Source organism: Triplophysa dalaica, chromosome 7, assembly GCF_015846415.1.
Source record: "Triplophysa dalaica isolate WHDGS20190420 chromosome 7, ASM1584641v1, whole genome shotgun sequence".
Lineage (NCBI taxonomy): Eukaryota > Metazoa > Chordata > Actinopteri > Cypriniformes > Nemacheilidae > Triplophysa > Triplophysa dalaica.
The window spans coordinates 19,837,350-19,854,984 of NC_079548.1; the positions used below are offsets into that span (position 1 = coordinate 19,837,350).

Consider the following 17,635-nt stretch of genomic DNA (forward strand, 5'->3'; position numbering starts at 1 on the left):
AATACGAAGTCTTGCTCTTTGCCTACCTAAGCTTTTTGGGCTTCTTGGGCAGAGCATCAGTCTTGTTCTTGGGCTTTCCCTGAGCCTTAAGGGCAGGAGGTGGCTCCAGGATCTCCTCCAGTGTTGACATGACTCCTGCTTTCTTTTTGTGCTTCTCTTTCTTCTTCTCCTTCTTTTCTTTCTCTTTCTTCTTTGGTTTGCTGGCCTGAGGCTGGGACAAGGCAGCCAGCTGCTCATGAACCGCTTTCAGCTAAGCGATAAAACAAAATCAAATTAGAGAAATAAAATATTGTTTGCTGATCTAACTTTCTTTTTTATTAACATCTCCGATATAATTTAACCAGTAAACTGGAACAATAAAGACAACATCAATTTGTATAAAACAAGATTTAATTCCCACCTGCTCCTGAAGTTCTGCCAGCCTCTGAGCCCTCTCCTCCTCAGAGTCATCCGTGGACGATTCGGATTCAGACGAGGAGTCACTGGAGCTGTCAGAGGATGAGGCTGTGCCCATTGGCGGCTGCGTCTTTACAGGAGCCGGGTGGAGCACAGCCGCAGGAGCTTGTGCCATCAGTTCCTCTGGCTCATCAGGCATTTTAGCAAAGCGCATCTCAAACACATCCTTCAAATAAAAGGAGAAACTTCCATGAACAGGCTTTTCAAAGTCTATAACTTATCTGTATGACTAGCAAACCCTAATTTACAGTTGTCTGCAGGTGTGCGTGTCCACTATGTCACATACCTGCAGTTTGCGTGCCATTGTCACCACTTCGTGATCCGGAGGATTGTACTTGTAGCAGTTGGAGAACATTAACCGCACATCTGATGCAAACTCCTGAGCATCCCTGTACTGTCGGTTTTCCAACTTGTCCTGTCATTCAAGTAAAACATATAATGAACATAAAAGACTGATACTGTGGATCGTCCCTAATTTACAGCTGTTTCTTTACCTTAATGCTGCTAAGATCCATGGGATGTTTGATGATGTCATGGTAATCGTGCAGCCCCAAAGCGGCCACATCCACCGGCTTGTAAAAAGGCCAGGCATATGCTGCATGCTTCTTAGCAAACATGTCCTTCACCATGCCCGAGCAGTAGCGTAACTGCTCTTGTTGCTTGGGGCTAGGGGTCCCAGTCCCCCAATGGTGTTGGGAGTCCGGCGCCTCTTTTTTGGGTAGTTTGGGTGGTCGTGCGTTCTCCCGGCGTGGCAGAGTTTTCCCTGAGTTTGACTCGGCAGGAGACGACTCGCTCAGCTGGTCATTTGCAGTAGGTGTCGTTGTGTCTGCTTTCCTTTTCTGACTTTTTCTCTGCTGCAGATAAAACGAGGAGGAGTGAAACGAGAACTACAACGCAATTCTGAAACAAGATTAAACTGTTCTGTTACTCATTATTACATGCAGACTTACTTTGGTAGCCATTGGGATGGGGCTTGGTAGAATGGGACCTGGTAGAATGGGACCTGGTAGAATGGGACCAGCGCTCTGCTGCATGTGCATGGGCGGCAAAGCGGTCTGGCTTGGGGGCGGAGGAGGAGGCACGGCCGTCATGGGGACTTGTGGGCTGCAGTCAGTGGGTCCCAAAGAAAAAGGTGGCCCCAATTGCGGTGCGTGGGGAGGGAGCGAAGGGGGAACCCGAGGGAGCGAAGGGGGCACACGAGGGAGCGAAGGGGGCACACGAGGGAGCGAAGGGGGCACACGAGGGAGCGAAGGGGGCACACGAGGGGGCACCCGAGGGAGCAAAAGGGGCACCCGAGGGGGCAAGGCTTGCATGGCAGTCTGGGGAGGTAAAGTAGGTGGACCCTGTGTCGGTGGTCTTATTTGTGGCCCAGGTGGAAGGCTGGAAAGGCCACGTGTTAGAGGGGAAGGTGAAGAGTCCAGGCTAGGTCCTATCTTCATGTTCATATCTACAGTTTTTCAAAGAGAGGTGCAGAAAAGAGACAGTGAAAAAAGCATTATAAACATTTATAGCAGACTGCTGCATCAAAGAGGAATTAACCAAATCAAGTAGAGAATAACATGAGTTATACCTGGCTCCCTCCTGCCCCGGCCACGACCCTTGCCGGTCATGGTCTTGATTTCGACCTCCTGCTGGGGCATCTCTGAGATCTTGTGGAGGAACACCTTTTCCAGTGCCTCTGCCATTAAGACTATGTCATCCCCAGGCTGCAGGGGGCGACACATACCGTTATCTTTCCGCCCAATTATACCACTTCTTTCCCATGTGATTAATGTCAAAAAGGGTTTTACTCATGGCAACATAAAAGTGAACCAATACCTTATTATAAATATAGCAGTTAGTAAACATGGTGTTGAAGTCTTGAATACATTCTTGGGCATTAATGTAGAAGTTGTTCTCTAGTCGCTTCTTGATTGATCCCATGTCCATAGGATTCTTGATTATCTTATAATAGTCCTAGAGAGAAGAGGGCACAAAATATCAGCATCATCACAATACATAATCATTTTATGAAAAGAACCGCTGACATCTCTGATCTCAAGCCAACCACAGCTTTCATAAAGCATGAACTAAAAACCCTATTTTCATCAACACTGTGCTGTGCCCAATGCAGAAAGTGTCTCGAGTTTTAGGGTCATAAGGAGCCTTGGATAAGGTATAAGAAAAAATATATATAGATCATGGTCATGAATTAGAAACTTTTACTTTTCAGATAAATTGCACAATGTTTTATTAATTCGTTCCCTCGTTTAAATCGTACTCCTATATTAGTAAAACGGTAAATTGTGGGAACAAGTTCTTCAGTCATGGCCACAATATAATTATTTTGAGTGCATATCCAGGGCTCCGTAGGGCCGGACATGTACATAATGCAAACACATTGGCAAGTCTAACAAAGAATTAATCAATTAATCTGATATATATATTTAACTAGGGCTGAGACAATACATTGTGTATTTTTTAAGGCCAGTTTCTCAATGAATTACAGTTAAAGCCCTACATTTAACAGAACAATGATCATTAGTTGCAGCTGTAGCAGAAAAACTTTTTGGCTTCAATTGGGCTATGAACCAAACCATCAGATCTGGAGAGAGAAACTGTGCTATAGTTCAGCAATACAAGGTTTCAAAACACAAATAGTCTAAAGCAGACAGGACAGAAAATGTAAAACTATGTATCAATTTACATTTGGTGTTCTAAATACAATTTCAAATGTTTAATACATGAAAGATAAATACATCTCATATAGCCTATGTGTAATTTTAATATAGTTGTAAGAATTATTGTTTATTCATCATTATTGGTCAATGTAACTCAGGCGTGGAGACAGCTCAAACACAGAGCAGGAGCAGAGAGACGTTTGCGAGTCTCTCACTTTTTCTCTTCCGATGAGCTGTGTGTGAATTAAACTTCTCATGTATTTCTACACTTGAACCACTGTTTAAAGCTGTTGCTAAGCACCAATTCAGCACGTGTCTGCATCTACTCGAGATTAAATCAATCAAAGGCGCGTTGCTATTTAGTTTTGTGGCGCCGCTTTGACAAGAGCCACTGCAGTAAAGTCTCTATATATCTCTTTGTAATATACATCTGTTCTCTTCATGTTTGTGTATACACATTTATTTTTCTTGGGTGTTAAATAGTCTTTCCAATTTGTCTTGTCTTTTTGCAAGTCCCCAAAAGGGTAATAAATTCCCCATAAGAGTAATTTACAGAGCCCTGTTTACAAGGGATTGTGTCCAATATTACTGCTGACTAGCATAAAAAAAATGTTCCTTAGTTTGAAAACAGCTTGTTAATAGAAGTGTTTGTATGATTAATAATACAATAGATTGGAGGACGAGGAGTATCTAACCATGGGGGAACTCAGGATTCTCAGTTCTACTATTATTTTAAGTGTTTATTCATGTGATTTTCTATGGCTGTCATTTGGTGGTTCTTAGAACAATGAATGTTAAATGTTTGTCTTCGAATTCATGAGACCCAAATCAACACAAAGGCTGTGGAGCGGTTAACATTAGCCGACTGTCGGGCTGGGGCGAGCCAGGGCTTTCGTCAAGTCGAGCCGGGCCGAGCCAGTAGCCTCGGGCTTCTAGCCGTGAGGCCAAAATAAAGTTGCGTCTCCACTGTCAAGGCCAGTAAGATGGCAACGCTAATCTAAAACCTAAACACACCTCTCCGGACCACGTGTCAAGCAAACCTGCCTACTCAAGCGGGAAGAAGGAAGTTTCAGACAGGAGAGAAGCTGGATCACAATCGCGTCATAACAAAACAAACATGGCGGAGAAAACAGAGGCGGCTGCTTGTTTATTTCTTTTTGATGTGCGCTTGGTGGAAGTCGCGGCATCAAAATAAGATGACTGAGGTTCAGTGCTGTTTATGCAAAAGCTTACATAAGAAACGATCATGCAATACAAATAAATCATTTGAAAAAAGGTATGTCTATGTCCCTTTGCTTTATGACCTACACTGTGACTTAATCCAATTGTTGTTACATTAGACAATATCATCATAACAATATTTTTCCTAGCTAATGAATGATAAACCATACTGTCAGACAGTTTCTGGCAGATAATGTTTAACTATTGATGATCGCAACGCAGGTTTTATGTCAGAATTAAAGACTGTTGTGGTCGGAAAGTGCTATGTTTACAGGGTGATATTACATATGTAACGATTATATAAATCCGAGCACGCTGACAAAATATATGCTTTACATCCCTAACATGAGCACACCTTCGTCCTTCAGAGAGAACATCCAGCCTTTGCTGTCATGTTTGGAGAAAAGAGGTTCGAAAATGAAAATGAAAGCATCAGCAGCAGGTCATTTACATTCATTTTAGTGACTGGAAACACTGCAGCACACAAGCTTAAAATAAACATAACCTTATACAGGGTATGCATTGACCTGGGACACACTCCCCTGGGTGGCAAAACGCCCAGCAAAATGAAAGAGGAGAATAGGAAACAAAGAAACCATGACTAAAACGCGCAATTAATCGCTGAACTTACAAGCAGCTGAACTCAACGGTTATCCTAATGGCTTCGCTACGACTTACAAAGGAATCAGGTGTTCATGGACACCGAAATGTAGCACAGAATTGCGTTACCCTAGATGGAAATCAGTGTGTTTTTCCACCCAGGGGGGCGTGTTCACGTGGTGTTCACATGGTACAGTGACGACGTGTACATATCCTCTATTATCGTCCGCTGGTATGGACACTAATATAGTCTAAGTTATAATTAAAGTTATAATGTAAACGGCACTTATCAGTCAATCATTACAGAATACGTGACCATTAAGAATTACGTTTTTATTATAAATCTTTAAATAACTCACCCTTTGTAATAATTGTAGCTATTTATAACGGCCCACTAGCCTTTTAAGGTAAAAGCAAAGTATTTCTTTTTTGCATATTGAGTTTACATCAATGCTTGCGATTCTGTATTTTGAGTTGAATATGCAGTAAAACACGCATTTTTGGTTCCTCCGATTCAGATAATCTCTGCCTTTACCTAAACCACTATTTAAGGCCCAAAAAACCCTGGCCGGTGGGCCAGATTAAGCCCTGGTTCGGCAAGATCAAGCCCTAGAAGTGACTGTGGAAACGCGACTGGCCCTGGCACACACTAGCACACATACCTCTGGCTCGATAGTACAAAGGCGGCTATTAAACCTGACAGAGGAACAGCGCAATATTGGTAAAACTGTGTTGTAAGTGATTTGCAGCAAACATCACTGCAGCTACGCTGTCTCGCACAATTACAAACATGAAAAACTGAAAATGTAAGATTATATAACTCACAGGCAGATTCAACTTAACAGCATCGACAGGAGAATGAAAAGGCCAAGCGAACTGGTGCTTCCACAGGCTCTTCAGCACCACCTTCAGCAGATACTGCAGCTGGTTGGTCTGGCGCTTGGGTCGGGCAGGGTTGTCAGATTCTGAAGCAGAGGGGTTGTAGAGCATTGGGGCCTGGGACGAGGTCTGCCCCTGACTGCTGCTGCTCCCCGACATCTGCACTGCGTCCAGGCCGTCCCCCATACTGGTGGGGTGGAGCGCGGGCAGAGGGACAGGAGGGGGTGCGGCAGGACACCACTCGTTCAGTCTTGAGCCGGGCGCGGGCTCCACAGGGAGAGCACCGCTAATTCCATTGCACTCCTCGCTGGATTCTCTGTGAAGGAAGAGCATAACAGTCATTAGCCTTTTAATTCACATCCGCGCCATCTGCATCACATCCATCACTGTAATCATCACTATCATCTCAATTACACTTAACTTGCATCCTCTTTCAGACTCCCAAAAACAACACTATCCAAATAATTCATGTTTGCTGAAGTAATTGCTCATGGACTCTTGTTCTTTTACTGAACAACTCCGCGTAACGCTATTGCAGTTTTTAACGCAGCAAAACCGACATACCATAGTTAGATTTCCTTAATCAAAGAAGAAAAAGAAAACACAGCATTGAACGCACTAGCAGCCATCCTCCAAGATGGCGCAACATTCAATGCGGCGTGACTGTTAACATTAGCTCTATAAGAAGTACAGGTATAAGTATTTGTACAAATCTATAGTGTCGTCAACTGCGAAGCCTTTTCTCACATGTGCTGCTAATTAGCAGCATGTTACCACTACACACTTGACATTCATGGGTGAGTGGTATTGTCAGTATTTTCAATGGCCATAAATGTAGGTGATAATTGCCTAATAAATGCATGTATACACGCCCTATGTCAGAGCTTTTTAGGAACACGGCTTGTGTAAGACCGAACCACTTTCACACACTAGATCTTTAAAGCCCACAGGTTATTGTATTAATTTAATCTACACTGATAACTGTGAAATGTTATTGACACCGTATCAATAACAAACAATGGGTACACATTGACTATCCAAGTACAAACACATGAAAATGTGTAAATGTTACGCAGCCATAATATTTGCATCACATGGTCTCCATTATTCAAAAATGTGGATTAACAGGTGTTATACACGTGACCAGTTGTTTGCATTGGTAAGAAGATGGGTTTTAGGCTTGTTGAGCATAGATGGATAAAGAGCACAAGACTCATACGCCCAGCGTGACCAAATGACCTCAAGACCAAATGAATCCCAGAATAATTAGTTTGAGGACAACTTCTGTACGCCTCAGCACACTAAACCGTCCTGCACGGCCACAATCGATTTCTGCTTCTCAGCCAGCTGTGTTTCCCGCTGCAGCATGTTAAAGGTCAGCCTGGTAATTGATACCAATGAATGGCCTCTCTCTCTCTAATAATCACACAACCACAACTGCCTCAGTCATCTGGCAATCCACGCACCGACACTTCCTGCTAATGAAACCTCATGTCACCTCATTCTGCTCTCCAGAGCGATACATTTAACCTCCCTTCAACCTAACTGCTTCAATAGGAACATCCGTAGCAGCACTGCTGCCGGAGATGAGGATGGATTTGCAGTAGCATAAATGGTACCAGTTAATTCTAGACTGCAAGAATGGAAACATTTTCTGTGAACTGTCAAATTTTAGTGCCTGTTACGGCTGTCATGATGATTAAATTATCGTCTCATCGCAATTATTGGATATAATCGCAATTATTTCAGATAACTGAACCGATTGTCAATCCTTAGGAAACAAGGGTTATCTGCAGTATCTGTAACCTTTTACATCCACCGTCCTTGATCTATTCAAATGACATTTCTCCATCAAGTTAATCGTATCAGATTTGTATTTTTTGTGCCGACTTGCTGTGTAGATGCAGCAAGTCTAAAATCACAGTAACAAAACAAGACGACATCGTCCTCATATTTGTTAAGGTCACTCAGTAGTAAATATTATTAGTAATTGAAATTTTTTTTACATTTCTAAAGGATATATTTTCTTTGACAATATAACGATTATTAAAAATTAAACTATTCAACAAAGCATCAAAATAGACAATTAATCACCATAATCGCAACTATTCAATAGAACCTTAATCGTCAGCCAAATTTCGTAAGCAAACAGCCCTCGTGCCCGTGTGTGCATGCGTGAGCCGTGCTATTAAGAAAGAATGTGAAACATGTATGTTGATTATATTTATATCTTACACAATTCTTATTGATTTTACAAACAAAGAGTTTATCACGTTGTGTATTACATTATTTAGGAAATTATCACATTTTTCTTCAATACACTAGTAATGTCATCTGATGAAGTGTGCAGACAGACTGCTATTCCCATGCAGCATGTACCACACAAATCCTGTGGTGACTCATTGGCACAGTTTCTGTTTCTTAACAAGTCTTTTGTAAAACATGATATGGGAGAGTGTAGTCTGTAAGGATGAGGGATTCATTTACGTCGCACGCAGTGATGCAAGTCACACTTTTATAAAAGGCCTGAAATCTGCTTTATTGCAGCCAAATTAGTGTCACTAAGCTGCAGGTCATTAAACGTTCATATGGTTTGTCTATACTGACAGCTATAATGCTGCTGTTGAGATTCTTTGTGTCAAGTGCACATCACACCCAGACGTACATATTTCAATTAGAGAATAAACTTCAGTTTTGTGTTGATGTTATTGAGACGGGTCAAATAAAAGTATACATCTTTTGTAAGACAATCTCTTAACTGGTGTATTAAAATCAAGGATCGAAAATATGTATACAGAAATAAATTCTGCTCAGGTTTCATGAATAAGGCCTGTTTTCATGAAATCTGAGCATAAAATGCAATCAATTTATCTGCAGTATTGCAGGAAGACGAGTCTCCAACTCAACTGGTAAACAGTGCACGCTCTGCCAAGGTCATGCGTTCAATTCCCAAGGAACAAGCAAGCTGATCTAAAATGTATGTCTTTAATGCACTGTCGCAGTTGAATTAATCAATGTGTGCGTTTACATGCACAAAATAAACAGACAGCTATCAAAAACCAGCTTAAAAAGATACCTGTTTTCATGTGTTAACATGCATAGTAATAAACCGGCTACGCAGAAAACCTTATTTACAATAAAGTTTGAGACTTGCTGGGTTTCTCTCGTGCAGTGACATCATCATGGATAGTCTGTTTAGTAATTAAAAATGAAGCGGGAAAGCAGTCAGAAATTTTTATATCTCTTATCTCCGCAGTACCTGTATATGCAACAATAGTTCTTCAATTTGACGTTTCTACATCAACTGCATGATTTGAGACTGGACGTTTATACATTATTTTACCATTACTTCCATTTGGTACTTTTACTACTGCGCTTTTAGACATGCGCATATAAACAAAACAGAGAAAACCGGTAAACGTGTAATGGGAAAATGGGAGTCATGGGGCAAAAAACAACTCTGCTGATCGGTTTTTGCTTAAGTCGTTTATGACCTTTCCCCGATAAAAGAAAATCGTTTTACACGTTAACATGACCTTACATATATCAGCTTATAAAGCATAATCAGCGTAAGACTGTGCATGTAAACACGCTCAATGTCACTTTGGATGAAAGCATCTGTCAACTGAATAAACAGTAAACCATATTACAAAGCTTATGAAACCTAATGAAGAAGCAGCTCATAAAAGCACAAAAATCTCTGCAAACACATAAATAGCTTGAGGTTATTCAAGGAAACAACGTGCCGTAATCAAAGGCATAGTTACATAAAACGTGACAAATGCTTTTAAATCAATGCCATTTATACATGTGTTGCACAACATGGTTACTAAAGTACTAGAGTCCTGATGTAATTGAATTTTGTCAGGTCTACATAACAGAGTGTAAATCTCTCAGAGGACAACAACTCGACAATCCCCTTCTGTACATCAAAACTGAAACTACTTTACAAGATGCTAATGGTACCATCTTCAGAGAAACTTCCAGGAAATGATCTGTGTAACTCAACACAATGGGATGTCTCTAAAAAAGTGTGCTTAAGGATAAATATTTCACTTGCTTCTGGCACAGCCTGCAGCTCATACGATAAAGACCTATGGGTCGACAGTTATCCTTCTTGCGATGGACCTCTGTGGACCCCAGAATGCACTGTTTTCCCTCACAGAAACTTCAGTTTAATGGGGGACACAATGTGCAGGTTGGTACACGTAGAACACAAGTCTAATCTTCAGCCCAAGGCCAAAAAGGCACACACAAAAGTGCAGTTAAAAATACTTTGTGGAGTTACCAGGAGCTAAAATTGGTGGTATACACCAAACAGTTGTTTGTCTCTGATTCGACAAACCACATTCTTGATGACTCACCTAGTGACGAAAGAAACCGTGGCTAGATCACATGCTCTCAAGCATGAGCTCAGACTGAGCACAGAGAGACACAACTTACAGTTGGCCGGCATGACTACTAGGGAAAGAATGCCAAACTGTCTATTACCAGTAAATGCACACTCATAAGCTATTCCATGGAAAAACCGAGGCCCTCCCTAAACATCGACTTGGAAGACTAAGAAAGGACAAACAAAACGGACCTATTTACGGTTTCATTGAATGTTCAGGGTTCAACTTAAGCTCTATCAGCAGTCTTTGTGACATGATGTCAAATGAACCTTCGCAAAACCCCGCCCGCCTTCGTTTCTGTTGCTTTGTCCGACAAGCTTTTGCTATCAGCCATGTGCTCTCAGTGTAAATGTGTTCACTCCCTGGGGAAATAGTGAAGAATTTCTGGGAAAATGACACGCTGATTTCAGATAGAAAGGACTGCATTAGAGGGATACATTCAGGATTTGAGATAACTAACAAATCTGTTGGCAAATCTGAAAATTAATAAATAACTGTATCAATAATAATACCTATATTTGCCCCCACACCAGCAGAATCTAAAATCGGCTACCACTCTCACACAAATGGATGTAAAGCTAACCTAAATGTGGTGTAGTAAGTGTTTATATTTACTCCGAAATTTGTAGTAATGACCATTTTAGAGAGAGTGACTTCGGGCAGAGTTTTGGTCGGCCGTGATCCTTCTTTGTGAAAACGAAAGTTAACTTTAAGTATTCGTTCATTATAGAAAAGAATAACAGTCCATCAGTGTAATAATCTTTACAATTACATTTATGAATGTGGCAGACGCTTTTATCCAAAGTGACTTACATTGCATTATCCTATACATTTATACATGGGCATATGCAATCCCCTGGGATCGAACCCATAACATTGTGTTGTTATCGCAATGCGCTTACAACTGAGCTACAGGAAAGCTCTTTATTTCTGTTAAATACAACAAACACCGTACAGCTGTTACTCTTATGACTTCATTTCTGAAAGTGTCTTTCCATTTAAATGTCACTGCAAATGCTGCTGGCTGAAGTGTGCTCGTCATCAGAGGGATGCAAAGCATATCATGCCGGCAGGCTCATACATGAAAGTAATGTATCAATAAGTAATATATTCCAACGTCAAACACCACTGGTATAGTTGTGATGTGAACTCCTATTCTGCTATTCTCCTTCATTTAGAATGATTTTTAATCAAGTTATAACTTAGTATTCTTTTATCGTTATAGTATGAATGTCCATTAAAGCTGTGTGCATATATATATATCTCCGATTACTATTACAATAATCAAAAAGCTATTTTTTCATATTAATCACCAAAGCTCTACTAAACCAGGCTTGTCGGACTGGTTTGTTCGTCGGAGAACATGGCGGTCAGTCACAGGGGCACTTCATATCAGCATCATGATTGGTCAGATCACCCGTCAATGAAACCGCTTGCAAGGGGCATCCCCTTTTGGCAGCTTGCGGGTTCACTGGCTTTGTATTATTTTATATTGGATATTACTTAGCAGGAACACCATTGGTCTTGTGTTTAATACCTACACTTAAAATGAATCAAAACAACCTGTTTTTACAAACCTGTGATTTTGTAAACACTGCAGCTTAACACAGTTTCGCTTCTCTTCCGAGTGCTTAACCTTGTTCTGTGAGTTTTTATTTCAAGAATGACAACAGCATTTCACAATCAAATTGACTTTCTCAGCACAATCCATACATTACAGAGCACAATGTTTAAAACCAGAGGCTTTGAGCTTAGAAACATGTAGTTAGCAAGTGACTTAAACTGTCCAAATGTTGTTCCTCCCCAATAACTAATACTGCTCTGGTCAAAAAAGTGTAAGCGACATCAATGCTTGTTTACAGTCACAAGACAATATTGCTATTCTGGTTTCAAGTTGAGGAGTGACTTGACAATAAAAAAAAGAATATAAATATTTGCTTCTAAATTTAGATGAAGTTGACAGTCCCGATTTCTCAAACCCTTGAAGTATGTACGTGGCATACGTTTCGTCTGATATATTCGACATCAAGGAAAAGCCGTCAATACAGCTCAACCTCAAGTCAACCTTCATTCCAAGACTTTGGGGTTCTTTTAATGCCACAGAGTTTGACAAGAACAAGTTTATAAACAGAACAAACAACATCAGGGCCTGACAGAACACACTCCTACTGTCTAGTATAACAAACATGTAAATAAACTGTTGTGACTGGAGTAAATGCGATCACACAGATAGGGTGTACGCAACAGTAAAGAAAGCAAAACAGACACACAGAAAGAGCAGTTAAACAACAGACAGAGGTCGCGTTAGCTGAAAATTCTCCGATTTTTTAAGCCAGTGACGCAAAAATCTGAAGGCCGTCCAGCATTTTGATGAATTTTAATAAGGGCGATTTGTAACTCATTTCCCTTCTTTAGAGCGCGATCGTAGGCGAAGGGACATGTGTTTCCCATTCATTAGCTTACTTACAAATGCCTGGTCCGCTATGGAAAACGGGCCGCGGTCAGTGAAGACTCGTAGTACAGATGCATCCGTTACTGAGCCCCCGCGTCGCATGCATGCATAAACACAAAGGCGAGCACGCTGTGCACTGGTGCGGCGTTTACAGAGTTTTTTCCTTCAGAAAAGCGTCTAGTGTCTTTTTGGACAAACCTTAACTTTCATCGAGTGGAAAATTGTCTCTCTTGGCGTCTTCTCGGTTCAGCAAGCGACTGAAGCACCACATTCATGACCAGACCGCAGTTCACTTGCGATTATGTGAGTACAAAACACCATTTACAAGCACATGTCATTGTTACTGACTAGACATATGAACAAACAATAAATTATTATTTTATGTATGACAACAGAAACATTAAATATATAAATTAATCTAAACAACAATGGCTTTATTGAGCATTCAGTTGTATCAAATTATAAAGCAAGTTCCGAGAGTAAACGAAAGTACAGCGTGAATACGTCACGAACGTGCTAATTACCACGAAACGCCACCTTGCACCATAGTGACGGGTATTAATAGATTATGATGGATTTTTTACGAGCCTGACCGTCATAATAAAAAAGTCTAGCGCACCCTCTGCAAACTGGTGTTGGAAAACGCTTCATGTCCCCAGCATGGGTTTACTCCAGCTGGTTTAGCATGCGTTTACACACAAACACACAGATGGCCAATAACCGCCAAATCTGCATGGAAAACAGCAACTTCATTCACTGTGCTTATAAAGATCAACACCCAAATAACTCATTCAAACACAGCAAGACTTTTACCCATAATAAACAAACCACTTCATTAAGAACTGATTTCCAGCTGTTTAGGACAGATTTAAGCACAAGGGTATTCTGTAATGACTTCGATCAAAGAAAAACCAATGGCTTAATAAGAATACAAAAATAACATTTTGTTGTTAAACAGTGGTAAGTTAAACTGTGCCCACACGTAATAGCTTGTGTACACAACTCATTTTGTATAATGATTTCTAAATGTTGTCTTCATGCAGAGTTTCTGTAAAGAGAGCTTAAAGACAGCTTACTCCGACACTAGAATCTGTCTATCAAAATACTCTCAAAATATTTGCTCAATGCTGGTAAAACGTTGTTACAACTAGTGGGAAATTTTAGACAGTGGGGTTGTGGTACCTGGCCTGAAAAGTTTGAGAACCACTGCCCTAGAACACAGAATGCTACTAAATTTCCCATTTTAATAAACAGAAAACTCTTCCGCTGCGGTAAAGTCCCATTTACTGCTGCATGTTTAGTTCATCTACATCTCGTACTGCTTTTCTGGACAGGTAAAAGGACTTTCTGATGGTGTCATTACATGACAATTTGGGAAGTGTTTGGGAAGCTGTGCTACAAGGCAGAGATACTGATGAGTTACAGTACTGTTTAAACATTGTTTGTTTCAACAACACGCAAATGCCAAATGTCAGCCAGCAGTAAACATCATAATATGAGCTTGTATCATCTTGTACATCTTGCATACAAAATAACATTTATAAATAGGCTGGATTAATGTTGTCAATCAACATACGGATCACAACAATGGACATAACTGACAGAAGGGGCTCTAGACTCCTTTTCCCCACTGGTTGCAGTGGTGCGACCCACTTTCTCAGTTTATCGCACCAACTTACAATTTGGTCGCACCCCTTTTAAAGTAATCATAATGACCGCAGTTGATGAATCGTTCTATTAATTTGTCACGCTGTCTTTTAAAATGGTCAGCTATAGGCCGCTTCATATTTGCGCTTTAACACTTGCGAGCCAAATAAATCCAAAATAAAATGTTAAGAAACTTTGTATTTGTTATTTTTTACAATTGCTATTATTTCGTTTTATATTCAAGTTATATATTGGCTACAAAATTATCTGACACAAATGTAACCTGTCATTCTCCACAATCCTCTTGCAAAAAGCTGTAATTTTGCCACTGGCCTTCTTAATTATACCACACAAAATTGTATTAAACAAGCTCTTAAAACCCAAAAGTAACTCCGAACTAAATAATCATATATGTACTCTACTATACTTTGTCATATATAAACTTTAGATACTAAATCTTACTAACCACTCTTGTTAAATGGTCTCAGCATGCTTGTATGCTGAGGTGTTTTGAGTGACAGATTTGATGTGTTTATTATTCAGTGAGTCTCATGAATTCAGTGTTTGGTATTCGAATTGTTTCAACAAAATTAATCTGTTCAAATGAGTCATCACGTTGCGAATCGGACATTGTTTGTTTGTCACAGCTATTAGGACATCGCGAAAGAAAAAAATAAATCACATTAAATGTTCTAATTCGTTTTACGCATTTGCACCAATGTGACTCTGTGATATTTGACCTGGCACGCTATAAAAAACGGTTGCATTTGGAGCAGTTTGGTGGTAGTCTAGAGCCTTACTAAAGTATAGAATACATATTACAATATATATAGAGTTATGAAAAAGCTCAAATCCCATTTCATTGCCCCCCAAAAAATGAATATTGATATGGTTCAATTTGCTTCACGCACACATCAGCTGAGCATCAGTCCAGATGCCAAGATGATGTGTCCCTTCCTATTTTTGTAATGGAGGTCGTGTAAAACCAATTAAAAATGGTTTCAAAATGAACAGAAATGTGACATGTATGTAAAATAATTAATTTACTAGGATTTAAGACACGTTTGTAATAAACAATCTTGGCCTCGAGAAGCACACCCACATTTTGTTGTAACTACCATTTAGCACTCATTTGGCTAATCAGGGGTTACCATTTAAAAAATCTGAATGACCCTCGAAGGAGGTAAGGAATTATTTTGCAGACTGCTTAACTACTGCGATTGAGACGCCATGATAAGCCATAAAAGTGAAGGAGCAAATGTAAAAAAAAGAGGTCGGCGATTGACAAAACACGTTAGGCACATAGGCAATGACTCGATGTCACTCAGCTGAAGCGCATTTCTACAATTCAGAAGGCAATAAGAGAGCTTACTCATCCTTATATTGGCCATGAGTCAGATTTTAAGAGGTAAAATCCAGCTAAGATCTTTGGCTTAGCCGTGATGAGCAATGTGAGCCGTGTGTGGGAAATGTTGGTCAAATACTAATACGCAGTAAACAGTCAAACACTCCTCGACCACTCATGCAAAGAGCAATCTAGAGTTATAGGTCAGAATGTGAGTTTGCAATTACATAAGTGTTGAAAGCATATGAGTGCGGCTGTCAAGCGATGTGAAGTGCTCATGACTAATTGGTATTACAAGAGATAAGATGGGATAGGAAGTAAGCCCAAAATCTTAACGGACGACTACATATCAAATTATACAATTAGAGCTGTTCAATTAATATTACACAAAATACATATATCCTGCTTCAAAGTGAAGTCATGATTCTCTGTTCTGCTCTGTGTTTCAAACTATGAAGCGGCCAAATGGACCAGTATTAGCAAGATGGCCTGTTGATAGAAGTGTTACTGAATCAATTGAGCCAATGCTGTATAGATTTGCTGTTGAGCTTACAAACAAGAAATGAGCAGATACTCTAAGCCTGCCAAATATCCCACAACATCTTGCTCTTTACAATACTGCCAAGGAGCATGTACAATACAAGACTTAAGAAGTTTGTGTCAGAAATTGTATCGGTTTTTTCATAATCGTCATCCTAAAAAATGTGTCATTCACTGAAACCTTGCACTCGGCGTCTGATGCGTATTATTAATCCGTCGTAGGGATGTGGCGAGATCCGATTGGTCTCTCCAGAACACAATTTCCTCACGCAATAGGCATGATGGACTGCTGGGCTTGAAATTGCAACCATTATAGACGCATATGCTCCTTAAAAATTGAACCTGTGCATCTTCAAAATATATTTGGGAGCATTTGTGTGAGTGCACATTTTGTTGTGGCGAGACCTGTTTTCATTACTGTACAGAATGTGTTAATAACTGCACAAAGCATGTGCAACTCTGGCCATTCATATACATAACGTGATTTTCCATCCCGCAGTGCTACTTTCCCACCGTTTTTCTATGTAAACACGCGCTAGACGGATGGGTTTCAACCTTCAAATGTGTCTCTCGCATCTGCAGCGCCTCGTGCATTAAGCACTAGTGTTTATGGCTGTTTGTGTCACAGCAGCACTGTGGGAGGGCGCCGCTGAACATCAGCAGACTGTAACACAAGTACAGTATAACAATTGGAAGTTCAGATTACATTATTTTAAATACGTTCACAGGCAAACCTCCTCAAAAACAGGCTGGGCTAGACTTTTTCAGTAAAAATCTGTGCCACTATGGTGCAAGGTGATATCACGTGCGATGAAACATGTTTGTGACGTCATCGTGATGTAAACGTTCTTTGAACTTTCTGTATTTAAAAGCCAAATAAAGCTTGTTCATTATATTTAATGTTTCTGTTCTCAGACATGAAATACTATGTCCAGTCAGTAACAATGACAGGTGCTTGTACACACTGTTTTGTAATCATTCAATCTCAAGTAACTTTAAGCTGCTAGGTTCCGTTCATGACCTAGCAGTTTGAGATTGAATACGCAGAGAGACATTTTTCACCACTTGAAAGTTTAGGTTTATCCAAAATGACGCTTCTCCCTATCGCTCTATGAAGGGAAAAGGTCTGTGAACACAGCACCACTGGTTTGAGCGCGCCTGTTTGTGTATGAGAGCATGCGATGAGAGGGTCTGATTACACCCAATCTGAAAATGTAAACTCGTGTTATTTATACGCACATTGATGAGACCGGGTTCCATGAGAGATGCATGCTTTGCGGAATCAGATCCACAAACAATGATCGCTGTGTTGTTATAAAAAGTGCAATGAGATTTTCAGTTCGTTTTGAAACTATGGCGGAACAAATTACACGGTGTCACCCCTGTTTCTGCACCGTGAGTCTCCGCTGATCCCGCTTGGGTTTTCCTGAGTGGACGAGGC

At 40.4% G+C, this 17,635-nt stretch overlaps 1 protein-coding gene across 5 annotated transcripts in view; it reads right to left on the reverse strand.

The window, feature by feature from the left end:
- brd4 (bromodomain containing 4) overlaps positions 1 to 17,635 on the reverse strand; it is a 40,668-nt gene that overhangs the window by 6,334 nt on the left and 16,699 nt on the right. For all 5 annotated transcript variants that reach the window (XM_056751944.1, XM_056751945.1, XM_056751947.1 and 2 more), the window contains 8 exons: positions 5,763 to 6,132; positions 2,275 to 2,412; positions 2,027 to 2,162; positions 1,407 to 1,903; positions 951 to 1,310; positions 743 to 871; positions 401 to 622; positions 27 to 250 (listed from right to left, as the gene is read on the reverse strand). In XM_056751944.1, the coding sequence (XP_056607922.1) occupies positions 27 to 250; positions 401 to 622; positions 743 to 871; positions 951 to 1,310; positions 1,407 to 1,903; positions 2,027 to 2,162; positions 2,275 to 2,412; positions 5,763 to 6,002 (1,946 nt within the window). In that variant the 5' untranslated portion in view covers positions 6,003 to 6,132. The remainder of the gene's footprint in view (positions 1 to 26; positions 251 to 400; positions 623 to 742; positions 872 to 950; positions 1,311 to 1,406; positions 1,904 to 2,026; positions 2,163 to 2,274; positions 2,413 to 5,762; positions 6,133 to 17,635) is intronic.